General features: G+C 47.7%; 1 protein-coding gene across 1 annotated transcript; it reads right to left on the bottom strand.

Annotated features, from left to right (window-relative positions):
• Positions 1-1,278: 1,278 nt before the first annotated feature.
• LOC125705926 (rhombotin-1) lies at positions 1,279-21,649 on the bottom strand. The gene is made up of 4 exons (XM_048972290.1): positions 20,741-21,649; positions 8,105-8,318; positions 3,278-3,403; positions 1,279-1,760 (listed from the first exon to the last, which is right to left on the bottom strand). Exons 1-4 carry the CDS (start codon positions 20,760-20,762, stop codon positions 1,655-1,657), a joined length of 468 nt encoding a protein of 155 aa, XP_048828247.1. The 5' UTR covers positions 20,763-21,649; the 3' UTR covers positions 1,279-1,654.
• Between the last annotated feature and the right edge of the window lie 834 nt (positions 21,650-22,483).

Here is a 22,483-nt window from a genome sequence, read left to right as displayed (position 1 = left end):
CTATGTTGAAATTCGGATCTGGGTTTTTCATTTGAACATAACGGTCTAGGAGGCCGGAATACTCACAAAGAATCAAATGTTGGTTCTCTATAATTGCTTTCCACTCTGAGAGGTTTATTTAAAAGCTTTTTAATAACTGGAAAAGTTTCCGCAGCGAATTACACGAAGTCTTCATTTAGGAAGGACCTTCGAAGAAGCATTCATTATGTGTTTGGTTCGTTAGCTAAGTGTTGGACATTCTTTGCTGAAATTTCAATATGCTTGAAGACCCCAACTGGTTTCCCACAAAATTTCCCTGGCAATGAATGAAGCTAATTGCTCTAAATGGCAGAAAACTCTGCAAAGCAAGGCTCCTGCGGTTCACAGCCCATAGAAGCAGGCATTACCACCTACAGATCAAAAGTAGTGTGAACAATTCTGTTAATTGCATGTCCTTTTTATATAAAACCTATTCAAATCTGATGCATTAGCAAAAGACTTTAACTCTTTTGATGCCCAAATGTGCAGCTACATTTTTTCTCTTTGCCAGACACCAAAGCAGGCTTTTAAGGCTGAACTTTCATATTTAATTCATCTGTCTATTTGCTCGTGATCCCTGTTATTCTGAAACCTCAGTGTTTGCACACCACATGTATGAAATGTGGGAATTGTTGCAATATTGTCTTTAATATATTACCCATCTGCTCTCTTTAATCATGTTGAAGAAAACCCTTTAAAAAGTGTTATTACATATTTCAGCATCTCTGTGCTGGACTGAGTTATAATGCGGAGTATTTCAAAGAGCAGGAATGATCCTGATCCCGCATTCTGATGCTTGATGACTAAGATCAGCCATGAGGGGACAGCAAAGGGTTAAGGAGGCTGATTAAAAGGAACATTTGCTATCTGTATCAAAAACATTCATTTGACATAATTTCCTGGCCAAATCACACTCTGGTCAGATGACAACTTGAAAGGCTCAACTTGCAAAAAAAAAAAAAAAAAGTGCAAAACTAAAAACAAAGGAGTGTTAAAATCCAATCTGAAACTGGATTGACCTTACAAGGCTCTGTCCCATTCATTACAGCAGAATACGTAGGGACAATGTAAATGAAAGCTCATTAGTTCACAATGTATATATCTGCATTTGACAATTACAAACAGTATTTGCTTTGGCAGAGTTAATGAAAAGAATTCTGTTCTAATTTTATTCATAAAAGAGGCGGTTTTCTAGCACTTTTGCGTACCACTAATTCCATGGACCATCTTTCCCTTCTGACAAATTCAGATAACACGGAAAACATTTAAGAATCTTTAATTCACACTAGTAATAAAATTGCATTACATTTTCATAAAATAAATGTTCCAGTTTATATATACAGAAAAAACAGACTGTACAGGTGCCCCGAGGAGCCATTCTGAAAGGCTGGAGGGGGGGCTGGGTAGGGGGGAGAGACTAACAAAAAAACTAATCACAAACATACAGGCAATAGAGTGCTCAGCAAAGCAGGCACAACTGTACATCATGAAACGTGTAACTGTTCGGTGTTGGGGAGGGACAGGCGGGGCAGGGCAGGGGTTAAAAAATATTACAGGCAAGCAGACAGACGGTCCTCACTGGGGGTGCAGTTCAGTGTCCATCCAGACCCCCCTTGGCCCCCCCCACCCCACCCAGCTATTGGACCTGCGCCTCAAAGGTCCCGTTCAGCTGTCCTTCCTCATAGTCCATCTGACACAGAATCATGTTGTTCTTCAGGAAGAACTTGTCCCCAACGCAAAACCTGCAGGCAGGAAAGAGATGCACAGAAAGGCCCTTTCTTTAATGTGGGTGGTTGAATCAGAACCATCACAATGAGCGCCATCTTTAAAGAGGGCAGCTGACGCCATCGTACCGTGCGTTTCCACCCCCTACCCACCCCCCCCACCGCTTCCTGCTAAAAGCGATCATTGTGCTGATGAGAAAGGCTGCCATTTAGAATCGCAATTAAAGCCTATTTATTTCCAGCGGACTGCAGTCGCTCTAGGTGGCGGAGTGGTAAATTGGCATTTCGTGCACAATGATTGCACTAATTTGGCTCTGCCGCTCGCCCGCCCGCTCGCTCGCCCACCCGCCACCAGGAACGCAGACGCTGGGGGCGTGTGAAGGCCCTGGCTGAGCTGATGCAAAAAGGTGCATCTTTAAAACATGAATTTTTATTGTTTTAGGAGATTATGACATCTCGCGGAGGCCTAAGGCGGGGCCCCGGGCCCCGGCGCCCGACAAGGTGAGGTCTGCGTGTTGCACCGGTTTCCTAGGAAACCCTATGCTCCACTTCCCGAGAAGCATGTAGAGCTTGTTTATTCCTATGGTGGGAAGCTGGGGATTGATCCGGAATGCGTAGCCATGTGGAAGAGGCCTTGCTTCTAATGTGCGGCAGTGAAGATGAGTAATGGGGCCCTGCTCATCCATCCAGGAGTCCTCTGGCGCTGGGGGCAGTAATGGCCTGACAGCCTGCCTAGTCCGTCCCAGCAGGTGCCCGGCGCTGTGGCCGATGTACCTGTCAGCGCAGGGTAATGGGGACGCGAGTGAACGGCATGGCCGCTGAGCCTCCCCCTCCCCCCACCAAGGATCACTCTAGCTCGGCGCAAAAAGTGAGACAATCCCAGCATGCCTTGCACCGTAACTCGTCACTGAATGGTGCGTAGATAGAGCACTGACAGAATCAGAATGGAGGCACAAATCCGCTCACAGTGTGGGTCCAGGAGTGCTTCCTGGGGTTCATTTAGTGAAGTTCAGCTCCATTATTTTTATAGATGATGTACCTACCAGTTAACCCCCCCCCCCACACTAGGGTGAGATATACCTTTAAGAAATTCAGTCGGAGTGCAGTACGGGCACAAATGCTCTGGTAGATTCAGGGGCCCCAGCATTTTACAGGGGCCCTTGAATATGTAAACTTTTTTGTAAAATTAGGCAGGGAGCCCAAGGTGATATTTGTTCAGGGGGCCAGAACTTCAGCAGTTTGTCTTTGCGCAGCATTATCTTTGTGGACCTGTTGTGATTCTTCCTCTCATTTCCCCTTCACTATGGAGGGGGATTATTAAAGGGACTGTTCCTGAAAAGCCCCAAGCCCAAATAACGGCACCTCCATCAGAAATACAGTACGGCAGTGGGCTAGGGAAAAGGAGGGGTGGGGAGCGGGTCGGCGAAAGCAAACACACACGTTGGAGCATGCGAGCACGTGGCCGGCGTCTGCTACCAGCTGTGTCAGCCGGGCTGATCTTGGGAAGGTAATCTTTTAGCACCCACCCCCCTTACCTCTGGTTACAAAGCTGACAGGCGAAACAGTCCAAATGGTAAACATTATCTCTGGCTCTCATCACCATTTCAAAGGCGGGGATGAGTTTGCTGCAGGCGGCGCAGTTCCCCGTCGTCCCAAAGAGCCTGTGGGGAGAACAGGAGTAGTGAGGGACTGGGGGGGGGGGGGGTAAGTGAGGGACAGGGGGGTAGTGAGGGAGCGGCAGCGAAAAGCCCAAAAATAAAATCTGTGGACGTCCCGGACGCCGCCCGCCCGCGCAAATCTTAGAGCGCACGCACTTGGCATTTTTTCGTTAATGAGGGTACAAACCTAGATGTTAATTCTTTGCTAATGATCTAATTAAAATGATCACATGGTTCTAATCCGCCTCTTCAAAGGGTTCCTCCTAGCATATTGCAGGGGAAAAAAAAAACACAGGTCTGAATCAACCAGTTGAACTGTCGAAAAGTCCCTCTTTCAAACAAATGTCACTAATGAGACTAAGTCCCAGCCGAACCCAGCTGGCTTTTACATGGGGGGGGGGGGGGGGGCTCCGTTCCGTGATGTAGTCAAAAGTTCACACACTCTCCAGCAAGGATTCTCTCACTTCACCCCACCCAGTTGTCAGAGAGAGGAGCGGCTCGGGGCTGCTGGGGGGAACATGCCGCGCTCATACAACAGAACGTTTCTCAGCAGTGTTTGATTAAGCTCGTGAGATTGGGCCGGGTGGGGGGGGGGGGGTGTGGTCAGGCCCAGGAGGCGAGTCGGACCCTTGAGCCATGTCAGATTTACATTTCCATTTTCCGAGCGTCTGACCCCGCCTTTCATTTGGAATTCTCTCAATCGCAGATGTATTCCCAAGGAGCCGCGGCCTCGCTCAGACGGGATCAGGCAACGGCAGAGCGACCTCCCTGACAGCGCGTTAGACGCCCCGCCGAAGACGCGCGTGCAGACCAGGGGCCCAACACTGGGGTTGGGGGGGGGACCGTACCATATTGCTTTCCCTTTGCTAATCCCTTATTGTCAGAGTGAACATCTATGCAGCAGCACAGGTCCTTAAATTAGTGCACAGTGCCCCAGCTGAGCCAGTGTGGGGGGGGGGGGGGGGGGGGGATAGGACGCACAGGGTGTGAAACAGAAGGCTTTGTCAGAATACATACAATTACTGCAGGAAGTAGTAATATATATATATAAATATTAGATATATATTACAGAGAGAGAGAGGGATATTATATTATATATATGAGAGAGAGAGAGAGAGAGAGAGAGAGAGAGAGAGAGCCGAGCCACTGGGACGGATGGACACACTAATGGCCCCTAATCTAATGAAAACAAACATGCTGTAATTAGTCTGAGGATCATAGATGTCCGGCATTCGAGGCAAAATATGCAGAAAAGTGATTGTGACTGAAGAAGTCTTGTTGAAGGACACTGGAGGACAAGGAATGCGTCTGAAATGGCAAAGAGCATTGTTTCCCTATCCAGTCCTTGAGCACCCACAAACAGTCCATGTTTTTGCTCCCTCTACGCTCCTGGTAGGGAGCAAAAATGTAGGCTGTCTGGTAAGGAGTTGGGAGGGAGCAAAAATGTGGATCAACTGTGGGTTCCAAAGGACCGGATTGGCAAAGACTGGCATAGAGGGATTCACTGTCATTTGTACTCCTGTGTGTAGCATAGCCCTGTTAAGAGGGGGTGGCATGTTGACCAGTGCCTGGGAGCTGTCGTGTGCCCCCCCCAGCAGAGGCACAGGAACCGTGGCCTAACGTGGACGTGTTAGCGACCACGAGTCTGACTGTCATGTCCAGCTGACGTGGTTTTTCAGGAGCTTACGTCAAGGAAAACTTAAAGCCCCGACCCCCCCCAATAATGACACCCGCCAGACATTATGCACTAGCTGTGACGTGCAGCTCAAAGGCAAACAGGCAAGACCCTGGCAAGCCCCAGACCCGCGGGTCAGCGCCCGTATCAGGGCAGCGAGGTTCCGTCATGGTCTAGGCACTGCTCACGTCTCCATCCGCTTCGGTATCGTACCAGGCATCGCGCCATAAAACATTTCGGTTTTGTTCCAGAAAACAGCCCTAGTTGGATTCGCACGACAGGAATCCATTGGATTTCAATTATAGCTTGTTCATGTTGTGTTCCACTGCGTTGTCAGTTTTAATGATAATATTTCGAGATGGTATATCCCTGCTCTCAAGGACCTATCGATTCCTGTACACCTCACAAAAAGCCCTATAACCACACACACTACAGAAAACAAAAAACTAAACACATGCTAGTTTTTGTCCACTCATCAGTGTGGTCATTCATATGGAAATACTGTCTCTTCTGAAAGGCTGAATAAAAGAAATGGTGTACAGGCTGAGTGGTTTTTAAATGAATCCCCCCCGCTCCAAAAAAATAAAAAAATGTAACCATGCAGCCTGAGGGAACTTGAGTCAATTCTGACAGCATGTTTAAAAGTAAAAGAAATAACGTGACACAATACTTAAACATGAGGCTGAGCTCTTAATGGTTAAATTCAAGAGGTATTAGAAGGTGGTGAGTATTCAATAGGAAGGTCACCTGCAAGCCTGCAAATCCAACGGCGCGAATTTTGAGTCCTTTTGTACTCGTACAACTTGAGATAAAGGAAAACTAACCATTATAATTGCAAGGCCATTCAAAGTATGATTTCCGCTTAATGAGTGTTATAGGGCTTTGAGACTCTGAATTGTAATGTCTGTTAAATAAAGCAAATGCCTTGTATAAAGAATCCACATTACGGCATATTTGCAGGTGTGAAATGTACAGTTTTACATGATTGTGGGATGAAAATTCTGCAACGGCCTTCAGTTATAGCTAAACGCATGTAGGTATTTATTCAGTAGTGAGTCGCACTTAGGAAAGTTCCGAAAGCAGTAACTTCTTATTAATATGGTGTGTATTTTACCAAAATCGCAGAGGCCTTGTACAAAATACCTCACAGACAGGAGCAGTGATCTGAGCTGCAGGGTAGGCTGGGAAGGAGACCAGTGTTTATGTGCGGTACCACGAACACCACTTGTGGTAATGGTAATTGTTTAGTGGGCCGTAATTCAATTACCTTTCCAAGTCGCTCCAGCCAGGGCCCTTCATGTTTTGAAGCCCCGGTCCTCTGAGGATGATTTCCAGAGGTGTATTAACAGGGTGTAACCGGATAAGCTCTGCTCTCTGAGCCCAAAGTAGACTGGGCCACGCTGAACCAGACCCGCAGGCTGAAGTACTGACATTCGGTACGCATGTTTCGTTTGACTGTTAGTAACGTCCCAACAGCTGTGATCGGGGCTGTTTGCATCTCATCGTGGGGGGACGGAGTGCCCCGGGACCACAGACTGCGTCAACCCGGCACACGGCCAGTGAGGATTCAGAACTTCAGGACTCATTAGTGCCCGTTATGCGAGAGGCTGCTTTAGAATTTGATCATTTATCACTTCACAGATGTGGGGTGGGGGGAGGGGGGATATAAAATCCTTTGATGGACAGAGATCAGACCCTGCTCATCAGGATGACAGTTGTGTTAGACATTAAGCACTGGCATTTGCAGTCAGTTAAGAGAACATATTTTAATTTCAATTAATACCCTGCTTTGATAAGAGAATAATCCATTTCCCTTAATATTTTTAATAGCTTTTACGTAAATCCACAGGCAGTGGGTTTTGGCCATTAAAAGCATGCCTGCTTAGTCAGTCAGGTTAGTGATCCATTTCTCAATAGTTGATTTGTTGTGTTCCGATACTGGGAGATAAGTAACTGGTAGACTTGGTTTTCCTGTGGTGCAAGCAGGACATCAGATTGACTCAGGAGATTCAGATGTGATTTTTAGGGAACTTCTTCTGAAACTGGGCTGGGATGACAGACTCACGGGTCCGACCCCCACCTCACCTTAAAACCCAGAGCTCCAAGCTCTTCTCCCAAGAGCATGTGGGAAAGCAGTTCATTTGATTTATGGCAAAATTCCTCTTTAGCGTCTTCAACCGCCAAGTGGCATGTGTGTCTCAGAGGAGCCGTCTGAGAGCAGGCTGGATTTCATTAAGATATTAGAACACCAATCTAGCTTGCCCTGCCCTCCCCCGACCCCACCCACCCCTTAACTCCCCACCTCAGTCACCGGAGGACACCCCCCTCCTGAACAATCTGCTTTGGGCTCATATGTAAACTGCAAACTGAAGTAGTTGTTCACAGGCATTCAGAAGTAACCCCAGGCTTAATTACCGGACTTGTGCTAGAGATATTCTCTGTTGTGCCCCCCCCCCCCCCCATGGGTGGGGTTGCTGGGGCTTGCCACCCCCTGGGAGCAGTGACAGGGATAAATAGAGGAATCTCAGAAAGGAAGGCCCAGGGGACTGGGGGGGGGGGGTCGGATTAATGCCCGGGAAATCATCATGTTTAATTTAGCGGGCAGATGGTCTGGGGGGTTGGGGGGGGGGGTGGGAGTGGCTGGGGATGGGTGGTGGGAATCACGGGGGCAGGCTGCCTCTGTTATGCAGTTCTACCCTGCTAGCTACAGCAAACCTGAGCTTGGAGCCTAGTGGGACACTTGCAGGGCCGCTCATGTAAACACAGCTGAATGGGCTGAATGGATTCAGACCTGATACTGTACTGTGCCGTACCCTAAGAGTCCCTCGTGGTATCCCCATAGCTAGTGTTTCCCAGACAGTCCACAGGGAGGAAGCAAAAACGTGGACTGTCTGTGGGTCCCCGAGGACCGGCTTGGGAAACACTGTGCTTGGCCTACAGGTAGGTAGTACTTTTAGCATCACATAGTAGAAACTGTGTGTGTGTGTGTGTGTGTGTGTGGAGGCTGCCCCCCCTCCCCACAGCCTTACCTTAAATAGTCCCTGCGACACAGGATGAGGTTGGCCTTCGTGTAGAGGGTGGAGCCCACCTCCCCCAGGCGGCAGTCGCAGCAGGCACACTTTAGACAGTCCTCGTGCCAATATTTGTCCAGGGCCTTGAGCAGGTAGCGGTCCTTGATCTTGCGGTTGCAGCCGGCACAACCCTTCTGCTTGCCCTTGGGCTGCACGGAGAGCATGGGCACTCCTGCGGAAAGGGGGGAGAGAAGGGACGGCCGTGTGTGATGCAGTGCCCAGGTGCGACAGGTCAGCCCTGCCCTCCCCAGGTTCCCGCATAAGCCCCGCCCCTCCCACCCAGGTTCCCCATCAGCCACACAGATTTAGTGTTTGTGCAGCATGTTGTAAGGATAGAACCAAAATAGTGCATTTTGCTTGGGGGAAAAAAAAAATAAATCTCAGAGTTCCCAGAGATGAATCTACCTTGAATATTAAAGCGGATTTGTGCCCCCCCCCTGCCCCAACAAAGCACAAGCCCTGCATGGACCTGCTAGCCAGTCAGCCATCGGTTAACATTAACCTTTTAAGCGAGTGGGAGCACAAGCCTGGAACTCGCAGGCCCTCGGTGTGACATTTCTTAAGTGCCTCGCCGTCCCCTGCACACGACAGCCTGGCCTCCCCCTGCACTGTGCTCTGCTTACGCGTCTGCGGCGGGCCGGAGAGCTAACAAAGCCCGCAAATTGCCCTGCTGTCACACACAGCGGCACTTTAGGCCTGCCTTTTAGCCCCATAAAAGGAAAAATGAAGTCCATTTAATAACTGCACTAAACACTAAATAGACTGTGCCTGATGTGTTCTTTTTGGGAGGGGGGCACAGTCAAGCCATTGCTGGTAACGCTCCCACTTGGCTCCCCCTTTGCTACACTAACAGCCCCATCACAGCTAAAAGCCCCGAACAGCGACACACACACCCTCTCTCTCTCTCTCACTCACACACGGGCCTATTGATTGGCCTAATAGGACACACAGTCGATGTGCTCTCTGCTTTCAAAACACATTTCTCTGGGAAAGAAAAGTGACCGATTTGGCCATGCCGTGTCACCAGCAGCTCGCCGGAGACTTTATACCCCTGGATGGCGGGTCTTTGAAGCAAATTAGGAGGTGGTCGAGGACATGGTTCATTTGCCGTTCAGACACGACCATCACGCGGGATCGGCAAAGCTTACATCCCGTGCGTGGCGTCCATTTAAGCGGCTGTGTCTTTACAGAAGCTAAATAGGTTAAGCGTATGCTCACGAGTAAGTCCTTAGGAGGCCTTATCTCATGTGGGGTTGTGTGTGGGCCACAGGTCAACCCACCCCCTACCAGCATCAGACCCGTTCCTCGCTAAGCCGCCAAAGGACGTCATCTGGCTCCACCTCGTTGCGCCTTCAGGATTCCGACCGGTGGAGTTTCTCAGGAGTTTTCCGAATGCCGAGTGAATGGGGGGGTGGGGGTGGCGGCACCCTGGCATGGCAAAAGGTTACCGTAGCGACGCCGACATCAAAGCCTGAGCACCTTACTCCTCCTCCTTAAGAACATCCATCCAGACATTCCAGTATCCAGACCTCTTACACTTCTTCGCATCCACACATCAGGAAGATGCTGCACAAATTAGCATCTCCCACACTTTTCCTCCCTAAAAGGAGGAGCCAGCTGAGGTGAAAGCTTGTTAGTAAAATTTATAGTTCAGGTTGGAGAGTGAATTAGGGCCCTGGTGGTATTCAGCCATCAGATTTCCTTATCAGAAGTGCAGAGGAGAGGCTAATTGGTCCAACACTGTTGATGGGAGCCATCAATTAGCATTGTTCCTGCCTCCCAGCTACCTAACTGCGGCTCCCGCCCCGACTGGGCTCCTCGGAGCCTGCATATTAGGATCACAAAACTTGCTATAAATACCCATGTTCAGTGTAAATGAAGCTAAAAAGCTTCAAATTGAAGTCACAGTAGCTGAAGGCGGTCTCTTCTACCTGCATTTCATGGCTTGTTAGAGAGTCTCTGCAGGTACGCCAACAGAGCTCGCCTGTCAGGCTTCTACAGAACTAAAAATGTGCCTAATGAGGAGAGAGAGGAAGCGAGCGGGCGGGCGGGCGGGCGAGCGAGCGAGCGGCCTGTGTGTGCGGCGCACGCGTGTGTCCGTCCAGGGAATAGAGCTCCCTCTGACTCCCCAAGGGATCGCACCAAAATTTTTAATTTGCCATTTATGACAGCTAATTAGTTATTCTACTCAAAATCTTTGCTTTAAATAAGAGAACTAATTATACACAAAGGTCACCCCCCCCCCACAAGGAGTCCATAATTGGCTTAAACCCCACCCCACTCCAAGGCACCCTTTAACAATGCATGTACAAGGCCTGCGAAGGAGGGATCCTTAACAGTCTTCTCCAGAAAGTCTGCCACCTCTGCATATGACTATCTGGGACAAGCTGATCTGACACGAGCTAAGTAAGCTTTAGCGCAGTCAGAGAGCGCTTCGCTACCGCTGCTATGGCAAGTCTGATGCGGTTAGAGATCGCAAGGTGCGCCGAGGACTGCTTTACAATGTGGGGGCTGTGAATCAATCCCATTAGGAATGGTGACATTCGGATTTAAATAATGCAAAAATAAGTAAAAACAACCTGAAAACATTTATGCATGCCTATCCAAAACGGCCAAAGTAACATCTAGGTAGTTCGGCGAAGTCCCTCTTAACCGAGTCCTGTAGAATATGATCAGTGCACAGAGTTTAAGGTTGTGTCAGTTCCCTGGTGCATCAGGAATTTCGGCGGCAGAGTGTACCAGCCGCCACAATTAGTGGCCGACGGATCCTCTGTGCCTCCCATCCGCGCCTCTTCACCACCCTGGAGGAGAGCAAGAGCAGCCAGACTGGCTTCCACTTAATCCAACACGTTTAACAGACACGACTGGCGTCGACCTTCCTGTGTCATTAGGTGTCACAGGAAGTACTGTCCTGTCACTGAGGATTCGCATTGTACAGGAGGCTGGGTTCTCCTGTAAGGAGAAAGCTGTTACCCGGCCAAAACATCTATCTGGAGATATTCGTTTGCTGGTAATGGCTGGCACAGAGCATGTCATTCTTTTGCTTTTTTTTTTAAAGACCTTATCTTCTTAGAAATGAACGGTTAAGTTTGCATCTCAAACAGACCATGTACTTTCCATTATAGAGATAGCATCCCATTCCTGTGTAAGCCCATTTCAAGTTCCATTTTTACAGTTATCAAAAAATCAAATCAATGTGGTGCCCCTTTGGATGTGTTTAAGGTTTTTAAAAATGGTTCAGTGCACTCCAGGAAACTGTTTAAAGCATCACAATACAATGATCACATCAGTATGGCAGACCGACACCCTCCCCCTGAAAGATTACAGCATGCCCACCTCTGCTCCCCATTTACGCCATAATCTCTAAAAGAAGCGCACCGTGAAACTGAAATATGCTTCATGTAGCACAATGGAAAATAAGTCACTATTTCATTACATGGGATTTTATTTATTAAACCCATTGATGCCTTCATGGGACTTCTTAACTTCCTGGGTTAACAGGAAATGACCTACTGACAGGGCATGAGCTGATTGGACCACACCATCCCTCCATCTTAAAGCTGGGTCAGATTTATTGGCCGAGCATGTTCATACAAGGAATGTATCTCTGGTTGTCAATGATGCTCATGCATACAGTACATATTTGCTTTATCAAAATGTGCCACATTAAATCAGAACAAGGGAGGAGAAATGTTGTCATTTAGGATGAATGTTATTGGCATACTGTACCCCCATGTGGAGTTTGCATTTAGGTTTTTCCTAGGTATTATCGTTGGTTTCACAGTGGATTGATATCTCTAAGGCTCTCTGTCATCGCTTTGGTGATGCAGCTGTGTGTGACCCTAGAATCCCATGCTGGTCTATTTCCTGCCTAGTGCCCTTTGCTTCCTGGGATAAGCTCAAAGTTCACTGTAGTCTTGTGCTGGACATTCAGTTATGAAGAGGGGGAGAGAAGAAAGTACTATTCTTTAATAGTAGAAGGACTGGGGCAGCCGAGACGGCCATACCCAAGGCTCACATTACCACAAGGCACCAGCGAAACCGGTGACCTCCATTAGGTGACTGATAGGCGCAATTAAAGCTTGAAACGTGAGACACTGACTTCAAGAGAGGGAAAATACCAGCAGTAATTTTAAGTCCTTAAATTCAGACATGGGTCAGCGAAACAATCAGCCCTGCACCAGTACCGCATTCCTCCACCATTCCAAGTCTGCCTTGGCGTTCATGTGCGTTCCCGCTGGGCCGACTGGTCACGGGGCCGAGGAAGATGTTCCCGAGGTTAACAGAGACCTTAGGTGAATGTGCCGACGCCGTATCTGGGTGAATCAGCCTCTTAATTAGCACGCGTGGGCCCTGTAATCAAGCCTGCGGCTCATGGTCCAGAGCTGGAGGAGATTATGAAGAAGCAGCAGTAACACAGATTCAAAATTGGGGGGAAAAAAAAAACCTTAAGTATAAATGAAGACACTAGACGGCCTGAAAACAGAGCAGCATAGTCTGCTTCACCTGCGCTAGCCAGCGATCGCTGTATTTTACTTGTAACAGTAGCATAATGGAGCTTGGCGGCTGGCAGGGCTGCTAGAAGGCTGCACTGCCATTATGATCCCACGTTAATGGGCAGAGGAGCTCGTTACCCAGAACCCCTGTCGCAAACTTGCTGGCCCACCACAGCTAATAAGCCACAGTAGAGGGGCACAGCAGAGGCCCCCCTGTGCCCAGCCCTGTTCAGTGACTATGGGGGGATGGGGGGGTTGTCTTGGGGGCGGGGGGAAATAATTAAGCTCATTGATGTGTTACAAAAAGGGGGTCCTGGCCCCAGTGACCCCTGGCCACTTTCCTTCCTGTAATTACTGCTGATCCCCTCCAAATGAGAGCGCCCCTTTCAGCCAGAGAGCCGCATTACGTCTCCCGCGTGCTGGTCAGATCCTAGCGTGGCAGGGTGGAGGGGAGGGGGGGGGAATTCGGAGTAGATTTTCCACCAACCAAACTCCCCCCCCGCAGCCAACCGGTCTCTGAAGGAGCAGTGAAGCTCTTGCAAGAGTTACCGGTTCTATCCTATTACTCACCACGGCTTGGCCTCCCCAGTGAGGCCCAATTAACAGTTAACGTCACCAGGATGTTCTTTCCACACTTTATTTCCCATTATTTTTAATTTATTCACATGGGGTTAATTAAAGAAATTTATCACAAAGACATGCAAGAGCTCTCTAATTAAATTCATTACTGCATGTTTTGAGATGTGAAACTGGCAGCGTTTCTTAGTTATTACAAAAGACAGCTGGTTCCAGGCCACCGTCGCCTGCGAGTGCGGAGAGATTTGGGTGCTGGGAGCCAACGGTGGCCCTGAGCCTCAGGACTGAGCCCACGGCGCTAGCAGACAAAGACGCGATTGAAGACGAAGAGGAGATTTCACTCCTGGAAGCCGTGCAGATCTTTGGGAAAGCAGCCTGCGAGCGTTTTATGGCTGTTAATGAAGCATGAGGAAGGAGACACCCCCCACCCCCCCCTATCCCGCCCCTCATATTTTTTCCATCTTCATTTATTTTTTCTTGTAGTCGTCTAGATTCCTGCCATGTGCAAACCTATGTTTTCAGTTGCCGTAGCATTATGGTGAAAAACCAGATTCAGGAAAAAAAAGATAGATAGAGAGAGAGAGAGAAACATGGAAAAACATTTTAAAAACGTATGGGATGTATAATGTTAAGGTGCAGCACAGTTATAAGGGACAGTATGGGTGAGGAGTCTTCATATTGGGCTAACACATTCACACGCCCCCCGTACATCACATTAACATTTAAATAAAAGGATAAATCCTTCCATTTCCAAACCCCTTTCAGTTTGATAACAGGGGGGGAAACACAATCTCACGTGGCACCCGGCGACTCCTGACAGATCGTAACCATTAGCACCATCGGCGCGGCTTTCAGCCGGCGGCGTCAGCAAAGTGCCGGAACACCTTTTAGCCCTCATTAGAATGTTTTCAGTAAGGCAGCAAATGTAGCTCTCGAAAGTTTGTGTCACTCCCAGGGTTAGAGAGTGACGTGTGCGATTCCCTTCCCCACCCCAGCGGCAATTACGCCACACTTATCATTTCAAAGGGCGTTCGAGCAGACAGGTGTGTGCCACTCAGGCGGGTGAAGACGCAGAAGCGCGCCAGAGGGCCACGTCGAGTACGTCGCCAGAGTAATACTGCGCATTCACCACAGGTGGCGTTCATTTGTGGTGCGACATCCCCCCCTCCCCCCAACCCAGCGTTAACGAGGTCTCTTCCTTTAACGAGACGGGGGCAAGATCCAAGCGAATCCCCCCAGCCCAAATGTGGTGCCGGGTCAAACAGTGGCCCGTCTTGCCGCAAAACCCGGAACTCGATCGGACTGGGTGACGGCTTCATTTACAGCCGGGCACTCGCTCATCACTCATTGTTCTTGGTTACGGCCACTCAAACGGCCTCCCGCTGCCCCCATGCCCAGTAATGGGCTCGAGCTGGACCGTGTGTATCCACGTGGGGGTGAACATCTCCTCCGCTTTTCACGCTCGCGTCACCACGCTACAAACATCCTCCTTCAACAGGCAGCACAAGTGGGTAATCAACTGTACATGGGGGGGGGGGGGGGAGTTAAAACCGGAAGGGCAATGTGTATCAGACTCGTGCCTGTACAGCCACACTGAGGTGCTGGGTGGGGGCGTGTGAAGATAGATTGATGGACATGCCGCTGATGAGGAAACCGAGCTCAATTACCAGTTCCAATTAACTAGGAGTATGCAGTAAATTCAGATCTAATGGCTCACATCACTTTCGTGGAGAAGTTCATGTTATAATCAATTCTTTAATGCTGCCCCGTCCCAAAGGCAGGGCGATAAGTCTGCACTCACATCTTCTGGATGATGAAAGAGCAACGTATTGGCGATCCTCCACGGAGCGCTTAGGCTTGTTCAGTCCCACCCCCTTTGTCTTTCCTTCCATGTTTTTGTGAACTAAAAGCAGATAGCCATTTGGCAGAGACAAAGATGATTCTCACAGCTGGGTGTTTCACAGTGGTAATTTAGGTTAACCTTCCAGTTGCTTGCATGCGAATGACCCAGGTGGCCAGAAGCTCCTGACCGAAGTCTATGCCGAAATTGACAAGCGAACCCAGACTAGTTAAGACCCGGACATCTCAGGTGCAGAAAGTAAAAATCCAAACCAGGATTTTGTTCCAACCAACCACTTCAGTACACTGCGAGTGTGACTCTTCATGCTCAACTTGTAGGTTGGAGCAAAATTCTGGTTTGGATTTTTACTTTCTGCACCTGAAATATCTCTCTGCTGTTTAAATTCAGCATCACCTCAGACATGGCCAGTTCGGACCGAGTTAACCATCTGCTTCCCACCACCCACCTGAGCAGTAGGAGGGGTCTTGTCGCGGTAATGCACACATTGCTCCCCTGCTTTAAAGCTCCGGGCCAGTTAGCTGGCCCCTTTCAAACCAGCATCTCAGTCTGCGATCCCATGCTCGTCTCGGGCTGCCAGCATAGCGTCCGCCCAAGTTAGCGCAGAGTGGTACCCAGGCTGGCTGCATGTTACGTTAAGGCAGCATTATATTTGGGAACTCGTGTTCAAGTTTACTACTGCGACTTAAATCCACCCCATTTAACATTAAATTATACAAAAATACAGTAAAATTATGGGGTTGAACCTCCCCACACCCAAAAATTCAATCCTGCCAAAATCTGCTGTGGGGACCCCCTGCCCCCAACATCTATTTCTGGCTAAAAGTCTAGTATTATAATTTATGCCCATCTTAATACAACACATATGTCCATGTTTAAATAATGGACAAGTGTTTGGTTTCTAAATAGGTAGGGGCCAAATCAGCCCCTAACCTTCCACCCCTCCACACACACACACACGCACACACACACACCTCCTACAATATTGGTACCATCCATACCCAAACGTACAGCCTTGTTAATGAAGCTACCCTGGTTTATGCATTAAGCTGCCATGCAGGGGTCACTGGGTCACCCCTTCATCATTTGAAAAGCAAAGCTCTGAAATTGCACACAGAGCCAAAAAGCACCGAGCTCATCATTTGGCTATGCCACAGTCCACCTGGGACAATTAACCCACGTGAGCCAGGCTGGAGCCAGCACTCAGTGCCGAGAAGATTACGGCTGCTATTAACCTCCTCTGGCTTCCAGCTCAGTTTCACCTGTACCTACATCATCCCTGGTCCAGCCCGAAGGAAGCAGAAATCCTTTGTGCCGCAAACACTGTGCCCCAAGCCCCCACCTTCTGGACTGAATTCTGGGATGAGCATGCGGGCTGATGAAGAGACCATGACCTGAACTCTCAGCTTCGTTAAGGCTACACAGGGGCACAAGCAGGAATACTGCGATTCAGACTGGCTGCTCGTACAGCGCAAGGCCTGTTAACGACATGCTCCTGGGTCCTACTGTCCCCCCCAGTCGTGTCATAAAATCTGCTAAACATTGTTACATCAAGACTCCTGATCCATATAAACAACTTAAGATCATATGAGATAACTTTGTAAAATTTTAGCATGAGGGCCAATGATCATTTACTTCTTTGCGGGGGGGAGGGAGATAGTTATTTAGAAATATATAGTAGCATAAACCTTTGATTGAATGCTCCGTTTTCCAAAATTGTTTTTTTGCCAATAAAATACCAAATAAGCTGCAGAATCCCTGAGAAGAAACAGTTTGAGATGTGTAGGGTTTTAAACCAGCCAAACTGCAGCTCTGCTGCACGCTGGCAGGAAGACCAAAGAAAAGCTCCATCAGCCTACGGCAGCTCGGTGACCAAGCTACTCGGCGTCGGCTGCGGGTGGCAGACAGTCACGCAACCCGAGCGGGCAGCTCGGTGACCGGGAGCCCCAGAGTGTAACATAAGGCTGCTTCTGAAAGTTACCCACACTAAGCTCGTTCGACGGCATCCCGGGCAGCTCCCGCGAGGTACGCACTGTCGGGGTGCCTCTCCAGACCTGCTGCCCCTCTCAGAAATTCACTAGCATCAGTCTTAGTATCTCAGGCCGTACCAAAGCAAGAAGTTCCATATCCCTTCCTACAATTTCAGTAAAATGTCTTCAGTATGCCCGCTCATTGGTACTGCGCGAGGTCTAAAGCGGCCCATTACAGTGGCAGGGGTATCAGATTTTAAGATACTTAACTCCAGGAGGTATGCTCTGTGTGTAGGAGTGCCAAGAGCATCCACAAGTATCCATGAACAGAGAGCTAGGAGACATACATCTATATTGTCTTGCGTGTTGTTACAATTTGATCTTATTCAGTGCATGTTTAATATACTATACATAAAATGGCCAATCATAAAGCTGGTTAAGTTGGACAAATGCTAATGATCTATCAGATAAGGCAGCAGTTTTGAGACTGAGTGATACCAAGATGGGTCAAAATGGATCGGAGACATGCATGCAAGTTGAGTGTGCACGATCACGTGCGAATTCTAGTAGTTCACTGTCGCCAGGGCGATAGCCTGGCATCGCCTTGGTAATAACATACTGGGAATTCTATGAAATGTGCCCCCCCCCCCCTTTGTAGGGAACTAAGCTCCAAAATAAGCCATAATATTGTGCAAGACCCAAGGGGTGAAAACTGATGCAATTTCAATATTTGAAATTGGCAAGTTTAATTTAAAATCAGAACAAGCCAATAAGTTGAGAAAATGGCAAATAGGCGAAAAAATTACATTGTCCGGGAAAAGAAAATAGTGAAGAGACTTCAGAAATGTATAAAAGTAATCTCCAAGTGGAAATTAGGAATCAACCCACAGAAACGAAATAACAGGAGAGAAATATTACTGCCCACTTTCAAAATCAATATTACATTGCTATGAAAGAATTACCATGGTAACTCGTAAAAAAAAAAAAGAATAAGGTGATTCTTATTTCAAAATAAAAATGGAGCCTGAAGCCACGGTTTTATTAGAAATGCTCACAGAACACGCATGCACTTGGCAGGGACAACATCTCCATACAGCGTTATAATGTGCATGAGTGCTGGACAGACTGGGTTAGAGGAAAAAGTCCAGTCTGTCTCAAGATTCTGATCTGCAAGTCTGCTTACTCTGGCCAGGTTTAAAGTCAAGCCCAGTGCAGGGCAGGAAGATCCACATCAGAACTGTCTGCAATTACTCAATAGTCCCTGTTGTTCCAGAAATCCAATAGGAAACCGTAGTCAAGGGTTTTATTTGATTCGAGCCGTTAGACAGTCCTGCATTCAGATTCCATCTGAAGGTCCAGCAGCTATCCTTCACCATACAAAGCGAGTCAGGATTCTTACCATCATGTCACTTGTGGGATTACTCCATCACTCTATAGCTCGGTGCTAACCAATTTTAGGAGGTTGTGAAGCCTTTCAAGACTGACAACTAAGGTTAATTTCAGAATGAAGACTTAATCCGATGGGGGTTTCAAAGCAATTTCAAAAATGGAAGAGAAGGAAGTATCTGGGTAAGACTGCAGGAATATGCCAACATTATGGGCTACATAAACAACATATTTATGCTCCCCCCCCCCCCCCCCCCCCCCAAGTAAAAGCAACAACTGGGGTGCATTTAATGCGAGAGCAGCATCAAGCACTGAAAGGGACAAGGGCTCAGTAAGAATCTAGCTTTGGGGGGATGGCATTTTGTGCTCTTACGATGTTACGCGTGTGGTAACTTTATCCCAGTTTCCATTAAGGCAAGATTCTTGACTTATTTTAGGTCAGAAATCTAATGTGAGATTTCAGCAGCGTTTAAAAATAGTGCGGGACTGCGAATGGAGGGAATTGATTTGTATCCTACTTTCCCAAAAGAGGTTTAAGAGGGAAACTAGATTCTTTCCTTCAAGGAGAATTAGTTATTTCTCAAGATCATTCACAAGCAGGCAGCGCATGAGGAGCTAAGACCCCCCCCTCATCAGAAGGTCCGCACCACCCACGCTTCTTTTGGCTTAACCGTAATGAAGACGTTTGCGATTTGGGGGGGGGGGGGGTGCTCTCTGGAAGGTTTTTGGGGGCACACGGCCTTCACATTGTACGGACAAAGAGGCACGGAAACACATTCTTTGGGCAAAGGGCTGTGAGTCTCCTGCCAAGCTCAAGGTGTGTCGCCCCCCCCCCCCCCCCGAGCAATACCAATACCACCAGCCTTGTCTAAGGAAGCCCTGCCCCCCCCCACCCGGCTCTGCCAAAACGTCGGCACAGTGGGTCGGCCTCAGTGAGCAAAGGGTGAAGCTTTTAGGCAATGAGCAGCAGGTGATCTCAGCTTTTTCTGCAAGTCCTAATGCCCCTAAAAGCCACTCTGCCCGTTTCTGTAATTGGGCATCAGTAGTTAATGTAGTATTGACTGCATTACATGCTCCTGTGCATCCTCTCCCACTAATGCCATTTGAATCACCTTGTACATTCACCATATTGTTAAAAGCCATCCGAATCATGAATCATATGGGAAACTTTTAGCAAGATGGACATCTAAGAGACACATTTACAGTTGGGTTAATCTTTTTACATTAGCAAGTCGCGGTTACAGGGACATGGATCAATTTGTATTTCTACAGCGTTTCATTTACTGTTAGATAATTTTATGTGGGCAGGTGAAGGGAGGGTTGACTACACGTTTTTGAGTATACAAGGGACCCAACTGCAAGTCACCGTTTTTTGAAAGACAGTCCTATAGGCTTAAAATAAATAAAAACACGATGCGTCAAGAATAGTTCGTGTTTGATCATAACAGGCTTGCGATGAGTTTCAAACTGTTACTGAACTGGGAGTTGCTCGACAGAAGAAAGCGTCTCTCCGCCACTCCGACAGATTAGGGGAGCCGGCGCCCACCGACTAATAATAACTTATAATAACCACACGAGTCTCACGCGGCTTTACACCAATTGTATACGCATGTTAAAAAAGGAAATTATTGAGCCTTTCACCCAGGAATACCCGGGGAATAACACAAATAATTTACATGTCACGGCCCAAGATACACTAAACTTGTGCAATTCTGTCTACGCCGTGCATAAATAAAGACCATATGCTACTGAGTTGCGTTATTAAAGCTCGGTTCACATTTAAGATGCATTTCCTCCATTGTTTGCTTAGTCTCAGTGTTTACAGTGCATGCACGTCGTCATTACACAGCGTTAGTGAAGGATGTCAAAAACTGTCACTTCTGGCCGGTCTGGAAGACCACGGCAAAGACAACGCAAAACATGATGCTTATCCTAAAAAAAGGAAACTTTGAGCCAAGTGATCGCCCTGCGAAAACTGATCGGCCACATATTTCGGTTTTAGATTGACGTTATACTGACAACCGCTTCAACAAAATCACTTGAATGCTCCACTTACCGAAATACGTGTATTTTTCCCGCAACTTTGCATTGCATTAACAAGCGTCAGTCATCGAAACCGGAGACTAAGTGGCCGTAAAATGAAGTCGGCAAAGTAAAACGATACAGAATAACCAGATTCCGCAGGGAAAATAACATTAACACGCGTCTCATCTACCAACATACACGGTCCTCCTTCCTTAAATTTACCGGCAGCGTTCACTGCAGATGGGATGAATCCTTATTCCATCGGCAACTGTAGCCTTCCTACCTTCCTCCTTGTCCAACACCATCGTCCTGAAGATCGAGGACTCCGGCTCCTGGCGATCCCTTCTCGGCTCCAGCAGCCTTCACCGCCCGCCTTCTGGAAAGAGCCGCTTGTCTTCTGGAAATAGCCTTGCTATAAAGACTGGATCGTCTTTCTTCTGCAGGTTTTAATTGCACGGCTCTGCCGTTGTTAGAAACAGGATCACTCAATAACGGAAAGCCATTCAGAAATGAGTGCGGCGTGTTGATCTTTAATGTTGATTTCTTGGGGGAAAAAATCAGCGGCTCCCCCAGTTCACTTCGGACGTGCTCCTTGCTCTTAGAATAAACCGGCACTGGCGAAACTAAACCGCCTATATAAAACCTTTAAACAAAACTGGATAGCAAGCATATCTTCTTGAGGCAGCAAAACGAAATGAAAGAGAAAATGTTCTGATTTGTTATGAAATACTAAAGCAGGCGGCGAGTCAGAAGGACGAAATTATTTTCGACTTGAAACCTTCTTCGCCGAAAGATGCTTATTGTTTTTCCGCTTTCATTTGTTCCGAAAGTGCAACTACATTCAAAAAAATTCAATTTCGGTTTTTACGAGAGCTGTAACGTGCTGTCTCCGCTTCTCCCAATTTATGTGTTATGCTTTCCGTTGCTACTGAGTAAATGCGCGCAGCTCCAAGAGACCCTCGGATTCCCCTGTTAATTAAATCAATTCATTATGCTCAGATCTGATTAGCAGCCCTTCCCCCCTCTTTGAATCAATTATTCAATACACAAACATAATTGCCTGTGCCAGAGGTGTCTAAGTATTAGCTTATTTAACTCCAAGGACACTAATTACCCCTAGGGCAAGAGAACTTTTCTCATTAATTCTGACAATACACAAAAGCACAGCTAAGGGAAATAGTGCGTGCGTTTGTGTTTGGCTGCGTGTGCGCCCCCGTGTGCGCGCGTTTGTGAATCTGGTGCGCGCGCTTGTATCACAAAAGCCAGTCGCGCCGTTGCCTGTTGGTCCCTTCTTGCGACACACATACACGTGTTTATTACTTTCCTGCTTCCATTTCGGTCTATTTCTCTTAAACTGGACGGTCAAGCGGAACTCGCTTTTAAATCATGTTGAGTAGTGTTTCTCGGAATATATCCGAGTAATGATTAGTGTGACACTTTTCACATATATACATACATTTTAATTAGTGTTTTTAAGCGGAGCACAACAGAAAGGTTGCGTTCTGATTAGTGGGCAGATAGGAGACTAGGTTTCGGGTCTGCTAATATAATTGTTGCCTGTTATGGTCTGGAAATAAGAGTGGCTGTTTAACGGTGAAACCATAAATTGCAGTAGTTTAACTTGCCCCGAAGCGACTGATAACCAATTAAGTGAGAGATTAACCAAGATTAACTGTTTAGGAGAGGCGAGTGCATTTCGAAAGCAACGTGTTTAGCACCAGCAGATATACAGTAACTCGTATTCATTCAAGTAGTTTGATATTGTTCTTTGTCAGGACTGTCACTGATATGTGGTTTATGTCTTTGGATTTGAATACTGAAAATGAGAAATGAGCCCTGACCGTTGTATGCAAGTCTATTGAGTGAGAAACAGGTCCACACAATCTAGTATGTATCGCTGTCATCTCACGTTTAGAATTGAACACTTCACGTCTATTCCCCAGGTGCGCCATTTTATAGTTGTAGTTAGTTTCATAACACTTTTTCCAGTGCACCCATCATGGCCATAGCCGTGTCGAAGCGGGCT

Source organism: Brienomyrus brachyistius, chromosome 13 (assembly GCF_023856365.1).
Source record: "Brienomyrus brachyistius isolate T26 chromosome 13, BBRACH_0.4, whole genome shotgun sequence".
NCBI classification, from domain to species: Eukaryota; Metazoa; Chordata; class Actinopteri; order Osteoglossiformes; family Mormyridae; genus Brienomyrus; species Brienomyrus brachyistius.
Note: the sequence above shows the minus strand (reverse complement) of the source record. Positions and strands in the feature narration are given on the sequence as shown.